The sequence below is a fragment of the Pseudophryne corroboree genome, chromosome 1 (genome assembly GCF_028390025.1).
Source record: "Pseudophryne corroboree isolate aPseCor3 chromosome 1, aPseCor3.hap2, whole genome shotgun sequence".
Lineage (NCBI taxonomy): Eukaryota > Metazoa > Chordata > Amphibia > Anura > Myobatrachidae > Pseudophryne > Pseudophryne corroboree.
The window spans coordinates 777,697,882-777,719,467 of record NC_086444.1 but is presented as its reverse complement, the minus strand read 5'-3'; the positions used below and the strand labels follow the sequence as shown (position 1 = coordinate 777,719,467).

At 44.1% G+C, this 21,586-nt stretch overlaps 1 protein-coding gene across 1 annotated transcript; it reads left to right on the top strand.

The window, feature by feature from the left end:
* The first annotated feature begins 372 nt into the window (after positions 1-372).
* On the top strand, positions 373-20,197 carry LOC134910121 (alcohol dehydrogenase class-3). Its single transcript, XM_063917794.1, has 9 exons — positions 373-478; positions 1,112-1,213; positions 3,491-3,632; positions 6,636-6,723; positions 8,064-8,283; positions 9,244-9,504; positions 11,520-11,655; positions 19,282-19,420; positions 19,986-20,197. The coding sequence occupies exons 1-9, from the start codon at positions 461-463 to the stop codon at positions 20,008-20,010; spliced, it is 1,131 nt and encodes a 376-aa protein (XP_063773864.1). The 5' UTR covers positions 373-460; the 3' UTR covers positions 20,011-20,197.
* Positions 20,198-21,586: the final 1,389 nt, after the last annotated feature.

The window sequence follows — 21,586 nt, the reverse complement described above, 5'->3', positions numbered from 1 at the left end:
AGAAAGTAAATTTTACTCTATGCATTGCATTTATATATGTTCTTAATACATGTGATTGAATAAATTGTTTATGATATAGTAATTGATACATAACGCTCTCTTGTGATATTGCATGTCTCATATATATATATATATATATATATATATATATATATATAAGAGTCCAGATATCCGGCACTAGTGTATCAAATAAATTAGAAGTAAAGCTCCGGTGCCTTCCACGGGTATGGCGACCCACAATATGCGTGCATATATATATATATTTACTGTTAGTTACTGTACATGGCATTGGCAGTGAGGGCTGAGGTCCGTCCGTACTGCAGGCGGCGCCCGTGACAGCGCACAGTGACAGCGCAGGATATGTGTAAGGCGCCTTTAAGTACAGGCAGTGGGCGGTGTCAGCCGTGTACTCTGTGCAGTTGTGTGCGCCTTGTGCAGCGGATCCTCCTGAGCGAGAAGCATGGACACGGCGGGGAAGGTGAGCTGACAGCTGTAGGAACAGCATCTGTACAGTAGCCGGCTGTCGCGCCTTGCCAGGCCCCAGGCATTATAGTATCCGGGCCAGGTTGTGTCCAGCAGCGGCTGTGTGTGATCGTGAGCCGGCGCTACTGTTGCTGTAGTGTTACTCTCCCCTGCAGGGCTGACACTCCAAGAACGGGCAATTTTTATTAAACTGCAATAAACACTATCTAAGGGTTACTGATACATCTGCAGGGTTATCTGAGATGCTGCTTCTATTTGTGCTGCATTACATTTATCGGGCAGTAATTGATGTACTCCAGCTGACACCTATTGCATATACTATATGGCATACATGAGTGTGGGAGTAGTAGTAGTATGTGCATCGCAGTAAATGGAATTTGCTTATAGTATTTTATACAGTAGTCTGCATTGCTCAGCACTAGCAATGTCCTAATATTCCTTATGGATTTGTCTGTAATAAGATTTGCTCCACTTAGATCTTGTATACTGTCACGAACTGATCCCTACCTTGTAATGATCTTTGTGTCATCTACAGTTTCCAGTGTCTGCTCTATTTGTGTGTATAAAAGTTTCTCACATTAGGTATGCCTTTCTTGGTATTGGCTTTTATATTTCTGTTTTCTTATAGGTCATCAAATGCAAAGCTGCAGTTGCCTGGGAAGCGGGGAAGCCTTTGTCAATTGAAGAAGTTGAGGTGTCCCCACCTAAAGCTCATGAAGTCCGAATTAAGGTAAGTGACCTCATACATTGCTCACTGCATTTATAGAAATGGGACTGTACCGCATCAAATCAAAATATTGTATACCTTTTACGTCCTGCGTGAGTAGCTTTGCCCGTTTATAATAGTGACCATAAGCACTGATAAATGTAAATCTTTTATTGTCCGTTTCTTCTGCACTTATGGGGACTACATAAGTGCCGCCATTGGCAAGTGCATACACACTTGCCGCAGCCAGCGGGGAAGGGAGGACCTCCCTCGTCTGTACATGTTCAGACGAGGAAGGGGGTCGTTAACGATGCGTGGGAACACGCATCGTTAATGACACTGCGTGTACACACTAGATGAGATTGTAAAAGATCTCGCTCAGATTGGCCCTTCTGAGCGAGTTCTTTTACTTTCTCCTGTAGTGTGTATGGGCCTTTACATACAAAAAATTGAGGATGTGCCTAATTATTTTTCATTTCATATTATCACTTGTAATTTCGTTTTTACATTTTTATTTTTGCTCCGCTATGTACTATTGACACTTAGCAGGTACAGTAGTTATGAGAAGAGGGTAGAACTGCAAGAGAGCAGGGCAGGAGAAGACTAAAAGTCTGACCCCGGGTCAGACTTTTAGTCTTCTCCTGCCCTGCTCTCTTGCAGGTCTACCCTCTTTTCAGTTTGTTGAACTAATTTCCCATGGAGCACCACCAACCCAGTGCCATAGGTATTACACTAATTGAGCCTTCATGTTGGTTTAGACATCATTGAGCAACTCCTAGCGAGTTGAAATTATCTGTGGCTACTTTCCACAGGTCTAGTGCGGTTTCATTCTTTTGTTTACAGTAGCTATGAGAACAGCTGTCCCTGCAAGTTTCTTCCTAGGCAAATCGAAGGAGTCTTTCAAGTTTTTGAAAGACTTCTCCTAAGATACTGACACTGGGCAGTAAATGGAGCTGATCCGAGGCTGCAGTGTCTTAAGATACCTCTACTTATTTTAGCGTCGGATCAGCATTGTCGAAAATCCTGTTGGATTAGGCTGGTAATCCAACAAAACACGTGGATTCGCGACTAATCCGCCGATCCGGAATTGCTGACAAGTCTGAAAAACGACCGTACCATTGAATAGGTCGAATCATGATTCGACCTAAAAAAGTCGGAAACTGACGTCTTTCTGACTTCAGTTGAATAGACCCCTACAGTATGCCCCTTAATTACTGTATGTACCTGTATAAAGCCCATGTTGACTACTACTATTATTCCAATATGTGCTTGATTCGCCTAATTATTATTCTTCTCCAATGTTTGATCTTTATTTGAATATTTAACAAATTCAAGGGATTTCTACCACAATGGTATCCCCCTGGTGATAGATAATTGATCCGACATAATTTGCAATATAGCATACTGTGGGCTTCATGAACTTGGCGTTAAAGTAAAGGGTGTCTGTCTGTAACTTTCTTAACTACTGATGTCATGGTTTATATATACATTATAGTGTGTATGTATGTATGTATGTATGTGTGTGTGTGTGTATGTATATATACATACATACATACATAGTAATGGGCGGCACTCCAATGGATTTTAAGAAATCATACAGCTCACCAAGCCATCGTTCGAAGATATATATATCTATACCAGAAGATTGAGCTGCACTCACAGACTTGCAACAAAGAATAAATCCCCTGCGAAGACAAAGAGTCAGACAACCAGGGTACTTTTCCAACGTTTCATGTCTATTTACGACATTTTGTCAAGGATAAACAAGACATACAGATACAACTATCTTAAATAGACACTCACCCAAACAAGTGTGCTCGTTGCCGTGCCGCGGCGCCATGACGTCATTCTCCCGCTACTCGCGCTGACATGCCGGCCCACGGCAACGGAAGCGTGCGGCTACAGTGTACCCATCACCATAGAGACGTGTAAACAAAGAAACACTAAAAGCATAACAAGCATGGTCCGTCAGCTGCAGGCCAATCCGAGGGGCATAACACTGATTGAATGAATCTATACCACTAAAGACAAATAGTTAGCTGATACTATTGGCTAATATTCACATATTGAGATTAAATAAAACAGTTTAATGGGTACACTGTAGCCGCACGCTTCCGTTGCCGTGGGCCGGCACGTCAGCGCGAGTCGCGGGAGAATGACGTCATGGCGCCGCGGGACGGCAACGAGCACACTTGTTTGGGTGAGTGTATATATATATATATATATATATATATATATATATATAATTTTCCAAATCTGAATGAGGTTTTATTGCCGTTCCCCTTATGCAAATCTTTGCAGATCCGCTCCACTGCCGTGTGCCATACTGACGCCTACACTTTAAGTGGGGCTGACCCTGAAGGATGCTTCCCAGTGATACTTGGACATGAAGGAGCTGGCATTGTAGAGAGTGTGGGAGAAGGCGTTACAAGAGTTAAGGCTGGTGAGTATATTTACATTACAGTTAAATTAGGCAAATGAATATAGATGAAAGGCAAGTGCTCGTCCATATCTGCCCTTAATCTATTTGTCACAGTGCTAATTGCATGGCATTATGGATACGCTATATTGTTACAAAAAAGACATTATGGGGGGTACTGAATTAGCCGTGGGGTTTACTCTGTGACTAATTGCTGGCAAAAATCCGAGCTGTGCAGGGATTTACGTCCTGTAGCCCTTTTCCGTGTAAGCTGCGGAATCAGTGTTTTTTTTTTTTTTTTCCCTAGTGCAGCCCAATTTTGGGGGGTTTTACAGAGATTTCGTGTGCAGGACTGCAGGGGCTCGCGCGGGGAAACCCTGCAAATTAAATAAATCTGGTGTGGCAGTTACCCTGCCGCTAACTGAATTACCCCCTATTAATGCTTATCCTTAACTGGCAGGCTGGCTGTCTTTCTGTCTGACTATCGTATTCATCTGTATTGCAAATGACACCCAGATAAGATCTTTTTGACCCCAATTCAAAACATTTATTTTTGTCTCATCTGACCACAAAACCTTATTCCACATTTTAGCTGGGTCACTCTGTTGTTTTCTGGGAAACTCCAGGCCAGATGTTGCTCCTCTGTAACTTCACTCACAAGTTTCCTTCTTGCTCTGAGTTTTGAGAGGCGATCTGTCTAGGCAGTGCCTGGGTGGTATGATTTGGATTCCATTTCCTCTCAGGTGCTCACCAGGTTATCCAAGTAGATTGATAATATTTTGTAGCCTTATGCTTTGGTTTTCATGTTCACCATATAAGCAATGTAATTTGGATTAAGAGGGCAGTTATCCATAAAAGCTGGTCTTTTTTTATTTTTATTTTTTTATGACTCCCAGGTAGGGGCTCGTTGAAAGTCAGTTGTTAATATCTTTCATCTTTGTAAACTTGGATCTTCTACAGCACAGGGGTTTGTATAAGCAGCATTGTTCAATTTTTATGTTTCAATATCTGCATACAAATATTAAATTCTGTTAAACAGATTGATTGTACAGACCCATATACATAGGCTTTCATATTCACCAATCATGCATTGTGCAGCTTTAATCTTGCTGTTAATACATTAAAATGCCTCCTTCTAATGAGGATTACCAATTTTAATGAGGAAATGCAAATCTGTATTCACATGGAGAGCCATGTGCACAATGTTGGATCACTGGCATACACAAGTTGAGGGGTCATGGTCAACCTTGCATAGGCTTTGATGACCTGTGTGTACTGGCAGGAGGTGCGTAAATGAAAGAGGCTATAATGCTGCATTCATAATGTGGTGACTACTGGGTAATGTTTTATGGATGGCTATAATAACCCTTGACACACAGAAATAAAATGATATTGCATGTCTTTTCCATTGTCATGATTTTATAGTCTGTATCTTAAAGTGCTTACACCATGGTGATTATGCCTGTTCAGTTTCAATCCCAATAAACACAATGCAGATAATAGAAACTAAACTTATTTTTGCCTGATATTTCCTTACCTCTAGCATTTTCTTTGTGTATTGTCCTGCAGCAGACTTGGCATCTTATAGCCCTAATTCACATAAATGTACTTACCTCATTTAATAAGACCGTTTCCTCTTGAACAATATTGTGTATTCTTCCTCAGTGCCACCTATAGGGAAATTTTAATTGTACCCAATCCCAGATATTTGCTCCTATGTCACTGTTTGCAGTCAGGTACAGATGTGTCCACTCACATCTAGCCTTCCTGCATGTTAAACAGCCCTTCTCAAAAGTGCTGAGTGTCTTTACGTTCAACTTTTTCCATTATAATGCAAACTGATGTGAATGGGTTGATGATTAAAGTGATATGCGGCCTGCCTATATTCTGTGTGCGACCGCGGCTGTATAAGCATACAAATTGCTACATTACAGTGTTTTTCCTAGAAATCGCTGTAACGTATCCTTTCGTATGCAGATACAGTCGCACAGAATACAGGTATGCCGCATATCATTTTAATCAGCAGAGTCTGCTTGGGCATCCTATTTGCATCTCAATGCAACTAAGACGCATTTTCAGCAAAAAAGACGCTTGGCGCTGACAAAGTTGCATGGCACCTGTCAGCTCTCTCACATCAGACATCTCCTGCTACATGGCGTATTGAGGCAAGATAGACGAGGACACATCTGTATTATTATGCTAGGATTAGTGGGGCAGATGTATTAAGCCTGGAGAAGGCATAAGGAAGTGATAAACCAGTGATATGTTCAAGGTGATAAACACACCAGCCAATCGGCTCCTAACTGTTAATTTACGTATTGGAACTGATTGGCTGGTGCCTTTATCACTTTGCACATATCGCTGGTTTATCACTTCCTTATGCCGTCTCCAGGTTAATACATCTACCTCAGTGTTTGAGATAGGTCCTATAATTGTAGACACAATTTGTAGTTCTCAGAACACGGTCTTCATTTATAGTGACCGTTTTTTTTTATAGCTGAGGACTTTGAGTTTTACTTCACAGCTATTTTTATGCTACACACTTACGGGAGTACTGTACATAGTTATTGGTTTTTCAAAACTACCACTGAGGGTAATGTGCTGGGGAATTCCCGTTCCTATTCATTCAGTATGAAAGGTATAAGAAGCAGAGGTAATCACTTCTGTGTTTAAAGTAGGCATGGTTTTTCTTTACAATATGCATGCTAAATGAAACTAATTCAGTATGCAATATTTACAAATCCATATGAGACTTGTGTTATGTGGGTGATTTATTTCTGTTTGGGCGCCCATAAGTAATGTTCCTGACTGGAGCTGTCGAGTGCAGTAAGTGCTGCGGGCACCCATTATTCCTGTCATCCATGCTGGGGGACAGTACTGTGACGTTGGGTAGTGGGGGCCAGCTCAGGAGATCGGGCACTAAAACACCTGTTGGGAGTTTACAGTATGTTGTATGCTTTACTAGCTATTGAAAATGAAAACATAATGTGGACAAAGAAACAAATTGTTACTGACTTTGTTTTTCAGGAGACACAGTTATTCCTCTGTATGTTCCGCAATGTGGAGAATGTAAATTTTGCTTGAATCCCAAAACCAATCTATGTCAGAAGATCAGGTAGTGTGTGTGTGTGTGTGTGTGTGTGTGTGTGTGTGTGTGTGTGTGTATACCTAAACTGTTTCTGTGGGCACATTTTTCTTTCAAAATATGTTTGTCTGATAATTTAACCATAGATCTTTAATACACTATAAAGTTTACATTGATTTAAGTTGTTGTTGCAAAAAGCTGTGGAGTTAGTGTTACTGCATATACCTGGGTGATGGTTTTCTGTCTTACATATGCGATGACTATAGGTGGGTACACACTGGCCGATATATCTGCCGTTCTATTGAACGGCCGATATATCGCGGGTCCGCTGGCCAGTGTGTACAGGCGATATGTCTGTGAACTCCATCGTTCAAAAACGTATCGCGTCGGCCCTACAGCACAGCTGACGCCCAATTATCTACCAATACACGCCCGCCCAGTTCATGACGTCAGTCCCCGACGGATCGGGGTCCCACACTGCCCGATCCGTCCATAGATATATCTGCCGATTAATTGATCGGCAGATATATCTATCAGTGTGTACCCACCTAGTGGTCACTCTAGGATTTTTTTAGGGCAGGGTGCTGATCACGGGGAGGGCACATTTTTAAGTTAGAAGGGCAAAATTCGGTACATATTATAATGCTTGGTGCTCCCATTCCTATAGGAGAAAACATAGATATAGCAAAAATTTAGGGGCGTTGTTTCATGGTGAAGGGGCGTGACCACATAATAGTACCAAATCACATTATACCACACAATAGTACCGCTTATACACATTGCACCATGTAGAACCTCCTATACACACTGGGCCAGCTAGAGCACGTTATACATATTGCGCCAGGTAGAGCACGTTATACACACTGCATCAGGGAGAGAGCACGTTATACACCCTGCACCAGGGAGAGAGCACTAGGAGGGAGGGTGGGATGGGCACAGGGCAGATGCAGAGCGGCACTCACCGTTGCGGAGGAGGGCGCTGTGCCGGATCAGCGGGCCGGTCTCTTGATGCTGACGGCGGAGCCCAGGTCAGCGTGCAGCGCCATGGTGAGGGGGAATCAAACCATGCCGGAGGACTGGCGGGAGACACCGCAGGCTCTGATTTGGCTGCTCCTCCCCACTGCACGCTGACCCTGTCTCCGCCTTCAGCTGAGAGCTTTCAGCGCGGCGGGGGTTCAAAGTGACAGCGCGGCGGGGGGGAGAAGTGACAGCGTGGCGGGGGGAGAAGGCAGTCCTTAGCAGGGCAGGCACAAACGGGCAGGGCGCATTCTGTCACTCAAAAGGGGAAGGGCGCAGCGCCCTGCGAAAGAAGCTTAGAGTGAACACTACCCACCTTATAGAACCTGGTCTCATTGCTGTTTCTGTCACAGGATTACTCAAGGTCAGGGATTCATGCCTGATGGAACAAGCCGATTTACTTGCAAAGGGAAGCAACTTTTCCACTTCATGGGCACCAGCACCTTCTCTGAATACACAGTTGTGGCTGACATCTCTGTAGCTAAAATAGAGGACTCTGCTCCTCTGAATAAAGTCTGCCTGCTGGGCTGTGGTGTTTCAACTGGTTATGGAGCTGCTCTGAACACTGCCAAGGTGAGCAGGTTTATGCTGCTCTTTACTTTTTATGTCCTTAGCTTGTCTGTCTCCCATAAATGAAAGGATCAATCAACGAATACATCTGTGTTTAAACCAGGGCTTTACTTTCCGTTCGTGTTTCTGCTTTCTTTTTCATCTAGCTTTCTTACCTCTACAAAATCATCTGGTCCTCACTGAAACGTTTTTTGGGTTCAGACATTTTAAAATGCCCTAAGGGCTTGATGCATTATCGCTTGGAGAGTGATTGAAATGGAGAGAGAAAAAGTACCAGCCAGTCATAGGAACTGGTTGGTTGGTAGTTTATCACTTTTAGATTTTATCACTCTCCAAGCAATGATGCATCTACTGTAGCTAATGCACAGAATAGTAGCCACTTTGTAAATTTTACCATACCCAACCTATAATGTCACACCCCTTACACATTACATACAGTGCTCCAGTGATGTCCCTATTTTTTAGGCTGTATTCAATCTAGGAAATGGCTGCGTTCACAAGTCTTAGGTTTCTTTCACACTTTAACTACTTAGGGGGACATTTTACTAAGCAGTGATAAGAGCGTAGAAGTGAGCCAGTGAAGAAGTTGCACATGACAACCAATCAGCACTGAAGTAACATCTATAATTTGCATACTATAAACTTATACAGAGCAGCTGATTGGTTGATGGGGCAACTTTTCCACTGGCTCACTTCTCCGCTCTTATCACTGCTTAGTAAATGTCCCCCTTAATTGACTATTATTTTTATAGTTGTTTGTTACTTACTATAAGGTTTTGCTTTCTACTGAAGACAGAAATTATAAACCAATTTCCTTCCAATGTATTTTAATCAAAAAGTATTTTTACTATTTGATAACCAGTTTCTCTTACTGTTTTTGTTTGTTTCATGTGCTTTTTGTTATAATGATCTATCTTCCAATGTTCTAAAGTCTGAAAACTGCACCTGTTTTGTCAATGACAGGTGGAGCCAGGCTCGACATGTGCAGTGTTTGGCTTAGGAGGGGTTGGTCTGGCGGTTATCATGGGATGTAAAGTAGCTGGAGCTACCCGCATTATTGGAATTGACCTCAACAAGGAAAAATTTGCAAAGGCCACAGAGTTTGGTGCCACCGAGTGCATCAGTCCTGCAGATTACAAAAAGTCCATTCAGGAGGTGCTGGTTGAATTGACAGATGGAGGAGTGGACTATTCCTTTGAGTGTATTGGAAATGTCGGAGTTATGGTAATCACGTGTACAAATCACCTCTACGGCTATATTATATGTAACATTTGTGTCATTTATGTACAGTAGAACAGACATTCTATATACTGTAACTTTATTGTAGATATACATACTTTATCTGTTTGTGTATGGATAAATAGATGTAAAAATAGTTTTATTTAGTGGATCACCTTTTACAGGTCCATTTTAGTTTTTTCCAGCTCCTCTATTCTCATTGGGGGTAATTCTGAGTTGATCGCAGCAGCAAGTTTGTTAGCAATTGGGCAAAACCATGTGCACTGCAGGTGGGGCAGATATAACATGTGCAGAGAGAGAGTTAGATTTGGGTGGGTTATTTCGTTTCTGTGCGGGGTAAATACTGGCTGCTTTATTTTTACACTGCAATTTAATTTCAGTTTGAATACACCCCACGCAAATCTAACTCTCTCTGCACATGTTATATCTGTCCCCCCTGCAGTGCACATAGTTTTGCCCAACTGCTAACATATTTGCTGCTGCGATCAACTCAGAATTAGGCCCATTGGGGGTAATTCTGAGTTGATCGCAGCAGGATTTTTGTTAGCAGTTGGGCAAAACCATGTGCACTGCAGGGGAGGCAGATAAAACATGTGCAGAGAGAGTTAGATTTCGGTGTTGTGTGTTCAATCTGCAATCTAAATTGCAGTGTAAAAATAGAGCAGCCAGTATTTACCCCGCACAGAAATAAAATAACCCACCCAAATCTAACTCTCTCTGCACATGTTATATCTGCCTCCCCTGCAGTGCACATGGTTTTGCCCAACTGCTAACAAAAATCCTGCTGCGATCAACTCAGAATTACCCCCATTGTGCAGTGAGAGAGCAAAAAAGGCTCCAACCGGTCATTTATTTAAATGGACCAGATGAGAATTTTTTTATTTGCTTCCCCTATATTGTTACCACCTGCAACAGCTGCATGCTACAGTAATGTATTTGGGGGCTATTTATTACACATGAGTATGCCACCCACAGTCTCTGCTGTCCCATGTTTTTGGTTTAAAGAGGAGGACTGGTTATGCCTGTAGGAGGGAAGATAAGCTGTCTAGAATGTTATGCTTTAGGTAGCATTGAGACAACCATGTGTAAAAGCAGAGTATTGGTCACACAAGATGGCAGATAAGGGTAGAGATAGATTTGGGTGTCCCGTCGTAGTGATGGCACTGGAGGTATACTGTATGTGCAGATTACCTTATGAAGATAAGATGGATAGTGGGATACCCAGCCTTGTGGGAGTAGAGGAGGATTTGGCAGTGCCGTATCATTAGCTTTTCAGGACGGAAGCCTGATTGCATATTGCTGAAGGGAGTGAAGCAGGAAAAATGTATTCAGGCAGTGGTAAGAAAGTTAGTTTAGAGGCCATGGGGAGGAGAGATACTGCAGAAATTGGAAAGAGTCTCTGGTAGAACACAGGTTCTCAAACTCTGTCCTCGGGACCCCACACAGTTCATGTTTTGCAGGTCACCTGTAGATTTTTTAAATGTGACAGTTGGTGATACACAGTGCAGCTGCTGGGTGACATGGGAAAACGTGAACAGTGTGGGGTCCTGAGGACCAAGTTTGAGAACCACTGTGGTAGAGAATTGATTTCTGTAGGATTGCTTCGATGAACATGTGTTTAGAATAGCATGAGAACGTGCAAATAAAAAGGCATCTGACAGGAGAGCATGCAGTTTGTAAGATGTGATGAGAGTATACATTTTGTTACTAGTGAGAAATAAGTTGTGAATTTGTGGTACAGGGTATAAGATGAGAATTTTGACTTCATCTCCCTCTGTATGTGGCTTGGACTATCCTCCACACTTATGGAGGTATGTAAGGTTATACATATATTGTGAAAACATGTTTTGGGATGCGATGAGCATGGGCGTTATTCAACGGACCACAGGCTCTATTAGGCGTTTTCAGTGTACTGCCTGCAGGCAATTTGTACTTTTTTTTTTCGTTTTTATGTGGATATTTTTTTACAATTTAATTGCAAAGTCAGAATTTGTTTTTAGAGAGCGGCATTGGAGGCCTGCCATAAAGGCTGGGGTGTAAGTGTGATTGTGGGCGTTGCTGCATCTGGACAGGAAATCTCAACTCGCCCATTTCAGCTGGTCACTGGGCGGACTTGGAAAGGAACTGCTTTTGGGGGTAAGATTGGTATAATGTAAGTACTTACTGATGAAACATATTTGTGCCTCTTATAATCAAAACATTTTCTGAATAGAAATGTAAGTAGCTCTCTATGCACCTCCTAAACACACCTAAGATACAGTATTGTTTTTAGCAGTGGAGAGGCATTTGTTTACAGCGGTGCTTTTGTGTCTTCCTTATGCAATATTCCTTGGAGTACTGACTCTTGAATCTCTTGAGTTTGTAAACAATTTTTTTTTCTTTTTTTTTTTTTTCTTGATGCTGTTAACCAATTCATAGCCAGTTTTTAGGTTTGGGTGGGTCTCCTCTGTCAGTCCTAAGTAGTTCACAAATGCAAATGTTTTTTGTTGTAATTTTTTTTTTTTTTTTTTTTTTACATGTGCATAGATTTGTAAATACAAAGATATTGAGCGGTCTCTATTTACATGCATCTGATAGCATAGGCCTGCCTTCTGCTGGGTGAAGTCTTAGCAACATTACAAAACTTATTTTCAAATTCTGGAGCTGCTCTTAGTATTCACTTGGTATTCCGTTTGTAGTAATAGGGGTGCCGGGAACTGAATAGTGGGGATCAAATACATTTCTCTTACGTCCTAGAGGATGCTGGGGACTCCGTAAGGACCATGGGGAATAGACGGGCTCCGCAGGAGACATGGGCACTAAAAAGAACTTTAGATATGGGTGTGCACTGGCTCCTCCCTCTATGCCCCTCCTCCAGACCTCAGTTTGATACTGTGCCCAGAGGAGACTGGGTGCATTACAGGGAGCTCTCCAGAGTTTCCCTGAAAGAAAGTTTTTTGTTAGGTTTTTTATTTTCAGGTAGCCTGCTGGTAACAGACTCCCTGCATCGAGGGACTGAGGGGAGAGAGGCAGACCTACTTAAATGCTAGGCTCTGCTTCTTAGGCTACTGGACACCGTTAGCTCCAGAGGGAGTCAGAACGCAGGTCTCTCCTAGCAGTTCGTCCCGGAGCCGCGCCGCCGTCCTCCTTACAGAGCCGGAAGATAGAAGCCGGGTGAGTATAAGAAAATAGAAGACTTCAGAGGCGGCAGAAGACTTCGGATCTTCACTGAGGTAACGCGCAGCGGTAACGCTGCGCGCCATTGCTCCCACATAACACGCACACGGCAGGCACTATATGGGTGCAGGGCGCAGGGGGGGCGCCCTGGGCAGCAATTTAAACCTCTGGTCTGGCAAAAACAGTACATATATAGGCTCTGCACTGTTTATTTGAGATTCCCCGCCAGTTTTAAACGAAATCAAGCAGGACCGAAGCCCGCCGCTGAGGGGGCGGAGCTTGATCCTCAGCACTCACCAGCGCCATTTTCTCCACAGCACACGCTGAGAAGCTGGCTCCCCAGACTCTCCCCTGCTGAACACGGTGACAGAGGGTTTTAAAGAAAGGGGGGGTGGGGGCACATAATTTGGCGCAGTGATATATTTATGTTAAATAAAAGCGCTGTCTGGGTATATTTTTGTCCAGGGTCATTGGCGCTGGGTGTGTGTTTGCATACTCTCTCTCTGTCTCTCCAAAGGGCCTGGTGGGGGAACAGTCTCCAGTTAGAGAATTCCCTGAGTGTGTGGGGTGTCGGTACGCGTGTGTTGGCATGTCTGAAGCGGAAGGCTCTTCTAGGGAGGAGGTGGAGCAAATGAGTGTGGTGTCTCCGTCGGCAACGCCGACACCTGACTGGTTGGATATGTGGAATGTTTTAAATGCAATTGTGAATTTATTACACAAAAGGTTGGACAAAGCAGAGTCCAGGGAATGTGCAGGGAGTCGAGCCCTGCCTTCACTATGTCGCAGGGACCTTCTGGGTCTCAAAAGCGCCCACTATCCCAAGTAGTAGACACTGATACCGACACGGATTCTGACTCCAGTGTCGACTACGATGATGCAAAGTTGCAGCCAAAATCGGCTAAAAGTATTCATTATATGATTATTGCAATAAAGGATGTGTTGCATATCACAGATGACCCCTCTGTCCCTGACACGAGGGTGCGCATGTATAAGGAAAAGAAACCTGAGGTAACCTTTCCCCCATCTCATGAGCTGAACGAGTTCTTTGAAAAGGCTTGGGAATCTCCACAGACAAAAAACTGCAGATTCACAAAAAGCTTCTTAGGGCGTATCCTTTCCCGGCTACGGACAGGATACGGTGGGAATCCTCCCCAAGGGTGGACAAAGCGTTGATACGCTTATCCAAAAAGGTAGCGCTGCCGTCTCAAGATACGGCAACCCTCAAGGATCCTGCTGATCGCAGACAGGAGACTACCTTGAAGTCAATTTACACACATTCTGGTACCTTGCTCAGACCGGCGATAGCGTTGGCTTGGGTTTGTAGCGCTGTAGCAGCGTGGACAGATACCTTATCTGCTGATATAGATACGCTAGATAAGGAAACCATTTTATTGACCCTGGGTCATATTAAAGATGCTGCCCTATATATGACAGATGCTCAGAGAGACATTGGCCGACTGGGTTCCAGAGCCAACGCTATGGATATTTCTGCTAGACGAGCCCTATGGACCCGACAATGGACGGGCGATGCCGACTTAAAGAGGCATATGGAGGTTTTACCTTACAAGGGTGAGGAATTGTTTGGGGAAGGTTTCTCGGACCTAGTTTCCACAGCTACGGCAGGTAAATCAGGTTTTTTGCCTTATGTTTCCTCACAGTCTAAGAAAATGCCACATTATCAGATGCAGTCCTTTCGGTCGCATAAACCCAAGAGAGGACGGGGATCGTCCTTTCTTGCCAGTGGTAAGGGCAGGGGGAAAAAGCTGCCAACCACAGCTAGTTCCCAGGAGCAGAAGTCCTCCCCGGCCTCTACAAAATCCACCGCATGACGCTGGGGCTCCGCTGAGGGAGTCCGCCCCAGTGGGGGCACGTCTTCGACTGTTCAGCCACATCTGGGTTCACTCACAGGTGGATCCCTGGGCAATAGAAATTGTTTCCCAGGGTTACAAGCTGGAATTCGAAGAGGTGCCTCCTCGCCGCTTTTTCAAATCGGCCCTACCAGCTTCTCCCCCAGAGAGGGAGATAGTTTTAAATGCAATTCAAAAATTGTGTCTTCAACAAGTGGTGGTCAAAGTTCCCCTGCTTCAGCAGGGGATGGGGTATTACTCAACCCTGTTTGTAGTCCCGAAACCAGACGGTTCGGTCAGACCCATTTTAAATTTAAAATCCTTAAACCTATACTTAAAAAGGTTCAAGTTCAAGATGGAATTGCTCAGAGCGGTCATCGCCAGCCTGGAAGGGGGGGGATTATATGGTGTCGCTGGACATAAAGGATGCATACCTTCATGTTCCCATATATCCACCTCATCAGGCGTTCCTGAGATTTGCGGTACAGGATTGTCATTACCAATTTCAGACGTTGCCGTTTGGGCTTTCCACGGCCCCGAGGATTTTCACCAAGGTAATGGCGGAAATGATGGTGCTCCTGCGCAAGCAGGGTGTCACAATTATCCCGTACTTGGACGATCTCAGTTGCTGAACAGAGTATCACTTTCCCTGAAGGTGTTGCAACAGCATGGCTGGATTCTCAATATCCTGAAGTCACAGTTGGTTCCAACGACTCGTTTGCCTTTCTTAGGCATGATTCTGGATACGGACCAGAAAAGGGTTTATCTTCCGATAGAAAAGGCCCAGGAACTCATGAATTTGGTCAGGGACCTATTGAAGCCAAAAAGGGTGTCAGTGCATCACTGCACTCGAGTTCTCGGAAAGATGGTGGCGTCTTACGAGGCCATTCCTTTCGGCAGGTTCCATGCGAGGACTTTCCAATGGGACCTTCTGGACAAGTGGTCCGGGTCACATCTACAGATTCATCAGATGATCACCCTGTCCCCCAGGGCCAGGGTATCTCTCCTGTGGTGGCTGCAGAGTGCTCACCTTCTAGAGGGTCGCAGGTTCGGCATTCAGGACTGGGTCCTGGTAACCACGGACGCGAGCCTCCGAGGTTGGGGAACAGTCACACAGGGAAGAAACTTCCAAGGTCTCTGGTCAAGCCAGGAGGCTTGTCTTCACATCAACGTCCTGGAGTTGAGGGCCATATACAACACCCTTTGTCAAGCGGAGAATCTGCTTCGCGACCTACCGGTTCTGATTCAGTCAGACAACATCACCGCAGTGGCTCATGTAAACCGCCTAGGCGGAACAAAGAGCAGAGTGGCAATGGCAGAAGCCACCAGGATTCTTCGCTGGGCGGAAAATCATGTAAGCGCTCTGACAGCAGTTTTCATTCCGGGAGTGGACAACTGGGAAGCAGACTTCCTCAGCAGACACGATCTACATCCAGGAGAGTGGGGACTTCATCAGGAAGTCTTCGCAGAGATTACAAGTCAGTGGGGACTGCCTCAGATAGACATGATGGCGTCACGCCTCAACAAGAAACTATAGAGATATTGCGCCAGGTCAAGGGACCCTCAGGCGGTGGCAGTGGACGCCCTGGTGACACCGTGGGTGCTCCAGTTGGTCTATGTGTTTCCTCCTCTTCCTCTTATCTCCAAGGTATTGAGAATCATAAGAAGAAGAGGAGTACAGACATTTCTCATTGTTCCAGATTGGCCGCGAAGGGCCTGGTATCCGGATCTGCAGGAAATGCTCACAGAAGATCCATGGCCTCTTCCTCTCAGAAAGGACCTGAAACAACAGGGGCCCTGTCTGTTCCAAGACTTACCGCGGCTGCGTTTGACGGCATGGCGGTTGAACGCCGGATCCTAGCGGAAAAGGGCATTCCGGATGAGGTCATTCCTACTCTGATAAAGGCTAGGAGGACGTGACAGCAAAACATTATCACCGTATATGGCGGAAGTATGTATCTTGGTGTGAGTCCAGGAATACTCCTCCGGAAGAATTCCATCTGGGCCGTTTCCTTCACTTCCTACAGACTGGAGTGAATTTGGGCCAAAAATTAGGCTCCATTAAGGTTCAGATTTCGGCCCTATCCATTTTCTTTCAGAAGGAATTGGCTTCTTTCCCAGAAGTACAGACTTTTGTGAAGGGAGTGCTACATATCCAGCCTCCTTTTGTACCACCAGTGGCACCCTGGGACCTTAACGTGGTGTTGCGGTTCCTTAAGTCTCACTGGTTTGAACCACTTAAAACAGTGGAATTAAAGTATCTCACTTGGAAGGTGGTCATGTTGTTGGCCTTGGCATCGGCTAGGCGAGTGTCGGAGTTGGCTGCTTTATCTCACAAAAGCCCCTATCTGATTTTCCATGTGGATAGAGCGGAATTGCTGACCCGTCCTCAATTTTTGCCCAAGGTGGTTTAATCTTTTCATATGAACCAACCTATTGCGGTGCCTGTGGCTACGTGGGACTTAAAGGATTCCGAGTCCCTTGATGTGGTCAGGGCATTGAAAATTTATGTGGCCAGAACAGCTCGGGTTAGGAAAACAGAGGCACTGTTTGTCCTGTATGCAGCCGACAAGGTTGGCGCTCCTGCTTCGAAGCAGACTATTGCTCGCTGGATCTGTAGCACGATTCAGCAGGCTCATTCTACGGCGGGATTGCCGTTACCAAATTCTGTAAAGGCCCATTCCACTAGGAAGGTAGGCTCTTCTTGGGCGGCTGCCCGAGGGGTCTCTGCATTACAGCTGTGCCGAGCTGCTACTTGGTCGGGTTCAAACACCTTTGCAAAGTTCTACAAGTTTGATACCCTGGCTGATGAGGACCTCATGTTTGCTCAATCGGTGCTGCAGAGTCATCCGCACTCTCCCGCCCGTTTTGGAGCTTTGGTATAATCCCCATGGTCCTTACGGAGTCCCCAGCATCCTCTAGGACGTAAGAGAAAATAAGATTTTAAACCTACCGGTAAATCTTTTTTCTCCTAGTCCGTAGAGGATGCTGGGCACCCGTCCCAGTGCGGACTACATCTGCAAGACTTGTATATAGTTTTTGCTTACATAAGGGTTATGTTACAGTTTTGATCAGTCTCGGGCTGATGCTGTTTTGTTTCATACTGTTAACTGGTTCGTATATTCCAGGTTATACGGTGTGGATGGTATGGGCTGGTATGAATCTTGCCCTTAGATTAACAAAATCCTTTCCTCGTACTGTCCGTCTCCTCTGGGCACAGTTTCTCTAACTGAGGTCTGGAGGAGGGGCATAGAGGGAGGAGCCAGTGCACACCCATATGTAAAGTTCTTTTTAGTGCCCATGTCTACTGCGGAGCCTGTCTATTCCCCATGGTCCTTACGGAGTCCCCAGCATCCTCTACGGACTAGGAGAAAAAGATTAACCGGTAGGTTTAAAATCTTAATTTTTAATGTGCAACTACCCTATAAGATTTGGTCCCAGTAAAGTGTCAAAGGGCTTCAAAAGCATTTTGTAAATTAAATGCATTGTCAATGTTTTGTTTTTCTCCCCCCCCCCCCCCCCCTAACCATTATAATCTAGAAAAATTTCAGTTTCCTAAGTGTGGTTTTAATGAAGCTTTTTCGGTCATCAGAATTACTAATGCCTAATATTTATAGCATTTTGCTATTAGTAAAATCCATGTAAACCGCTTGACACTAGAAACCATGGTTTGAAGTGTCATACCGACGCCCACTCACATGACTGCAAATTGTGTTTAATCCACATACACTTACTGTGATTAAATGCAGTGTGGGAACCTATCTGGAGCTCCAAGTGAGTTTAAAAAACTAGTACTAGTGACAGACGCATGTGAAACTTTGTGCTGGGTAGACGATGTGTGTACCCAGAAGCTGCACGATACATTGCTCCGTCAGTACACACAGTGGACAGCGGTGCGATTTACCATTCCATACTGCATTTAGAAGCATGGCGTTCATTGCATCGTCCCATCTGTTCTGCCATGCAGTACAGCAGATAAGAGGATGCAAGGAATGACGCACAGCAGTACGCACAAGTGTGTACACTAGAGTATGTGGATGATAAATCGTTCCAGTTGGGCTCAACGACAAATTTTCCAATTTATTGGGGTATACTCAATTCACGTTGGAAAGGATCAGACAGTGCACAATTCAATGAGCGGCCAAATCAGACTGTCTGATTTGGCCGTTCCCAGTGTCCTGTCCGTCCTGCTGCTGTCCTGTCCTCCTCCCAGCTCGTCCTCATCTGTCCCTGTGTGTGCCGGGAGAGAGGAGCCTGGCCGTGGGGACGCCCGTCGCTGACTGAAGAAAGGAGCTTGGCCAAGGGGACGCCCGTCTATTTATAGAGGTACCTGCCTATTATGTGCCCTGCTGCTCCTATAGCCCGCCGCCCAGCTCCACCATCTCATCTCTTCAATCTGACTTTTTTTTTTAAAGTCGGATTGAGATTGTCGGAAACGGGGCCAAAACCTGTCGGATTTGGCCGCGTTTCCGACAAAAGCACATGAATCTGCGGCTATTCCGCCGATCCACACGTTTTCGGACAAGTCGTGAATTCCCGACTTGTCGGGGGAAAAAACAGCCCCTATTGAGTAAGTCTGAACCCCTTCCGACCTAAATCAGTTGATAATTTTACGACAAGACGGTAGTTTCGACAGCAGTTGAATGTACCCTATTGTTTAGTGGGTACCCAGCTTAACGTGTCTGTTTACTATTGTTTAGTTAAACCTTTCAGAGTTTTTATAAACAAACAGAACTTGACTGACTTCCTTATATTACAGGTTGGAAGAGTGTAGAGAGTGTACCCAAGTTGGTTTCTGAATACATGGCCAAGAAAATTAAGGTTGATGAATTTGTGACTCACAATTTGCCCTTCAGTTCTATTAATGAAGCCTTTGAACTGATGCATGCTGGGAAGAGGTAAGCTTTTTTTTTTTTTTTTTTTTTTTTTTTTTTTTTGAATATGCCACAGTTTCTTATACTTTTGTAACTATGTAGAATAAGAGGCCTAACCTGGACTGCCCGTTACAGCCAATTCAGTACATGCCAACAGATTTCCAGCCTCAGCATTTAGAAAATAATTGGTAACTTAAAAAGTGAGCCGCCTGCTTTCCTTAAACTTTTTTTTTTTTTTTGTAAAAGGTAATGATTGTCTATTACATAGTTGAAGATTGAAAAAAGTATTTATTTGTTTGATTAGCGCTATAATTTCAACATGACACAGATTACCAAAGGCTCCCATACAACAGAGCCATGTTTTTGCCGATCCGGCTGCCATCGATGATCGGCAATCCAGTGGGGAATTTCTTAATTTTAATAATATTGATTTGCCAATCCTGACCGTTCCCGGTCAAGATCGGGTAATCAAGATTTTTAAACATGTTAAATATTTCTGATTCCCTGGCAATCCTCCGCTGATGTATGGGGGCCTCAAGTCTTGTTAAATTTCTTATTTTAATTTTCCTTTTCATCTTTTTCTACACAGCATTCGTAGTGTTTTGAACTACTAGACATTTTGGGAAAAATCTGTACAACCGAGCGCAATTCTTAGTTGAAAGATAGCAGTCTACAGTATGGAAAAGTGTTTTCTCCAGCAAAGAAATCTGGTTTCAATCTCTCTTAACTGATTACCTTTATTTCTGACATCAGCTAATTTTGTAATCTAGCTCATTTCTAATAAATGTTTTTTTCTCTTGGTTTGATTTTCTTAATTTTGGCAAGCGTGCAAAATTCAGACAAAATGTTCATAATGTCATTGTGTTAAGTACTTCTCTATAGATATTAGCAGGGGTGCAGTTGTGTAATGAATATGGCATTGGCTATGCTTCACTGTTTCCTGTAAGAACTATCTCGGGAAAGTGCAGAAGATGCTTCATCCCTGTAAAAGACTTTTCTCCAAGGAAGGAGGGGACGTGACGCTGTTCAATAATCAGTCCTGCATCTTGGATAGTGCATCATCTGGAAGTGGGGCAAATATTCATGCAGGTATCCCACCTGCAAATGTAGTGATATCAGTGGCATTTAGGTTTCTTTGTACAACATACCGAACAGAGCGCTGGCCTTATTGAATTGATTTACAGTCTGCTCCTCTCCAGAGGCCAGGTGCCACAATGTGTATGTACGCTCTAGCACCTGCATTAGATGTTACTTCAATTACATAGGGGCAGATGTATTAAGCCTGGAGAAGTGATACAGCAGTGATAAGTGGAAGGTGATAATGCACCAGCCAATCAGCTCCTGTCCTTCAAACCCGTAATGATTGGCTGGTGTGTTATCACCTTCCACTTATACCGCTCCCTTTTTATTTATTTTAATTTTTTTTTTTTTTTTTATATCGCTTCTCCAGGCTTAATACATCTCCTAGTGTTTGCTGTAACCATTGTTGGTAAGTCCTAGTTTGTTACTTAATCCATTTAAAACATTTTAATGTTTTAAATAAACATTTAAATCATTGCTTTCAGACTGGAGACATAGGCAAACTAGGCAAATGCCTAGGGCATTTGGTATGCTTAGGGGCACAAGCAGCTTCTGCTGATTAAAATGATATGCGGCATGCCTATATTCTGTGTGTGACAGCGGCTGTATCTGCATACAAGATGCTACGTTACAGTGTTCCTGGAAATCACTGAAATGTAGCATTTCGAATGCAGATACAACCACAGTCGCGCACAGAATATATGCAAGCCACATATCCTTTTTATTAGCCGAAGCTGCTTGTGCATCCTAGCCACATAGTAATGCAAATAAGATGCATTTTAGTCAAAAAAGGCGCCTGGTGTTAGCAGAGCTGTCCGCTGACTCACGACAGGCATCTCCTGCTGCATGGCATATTGAGGCAAGATGTATGAGGACACATCTGTATCCAAGTAGAGGCAGAGGTCAGTGCTAGTGGTTGTGTGCGGGTGGGTTGGTTGTGCAGTAGTGTACAGCATATGTGTAAGGGGCACTAGGTGTGTCATTATGTATATAAGGGTATTAATAATGTGCAGCATATGTGTAAGGGACATTATGTGTATAAGGGCATTAATAAAGGTTGGCATAATACAGTATATAAGGCGCATTATGTTTAGAAGGACATTAATAATG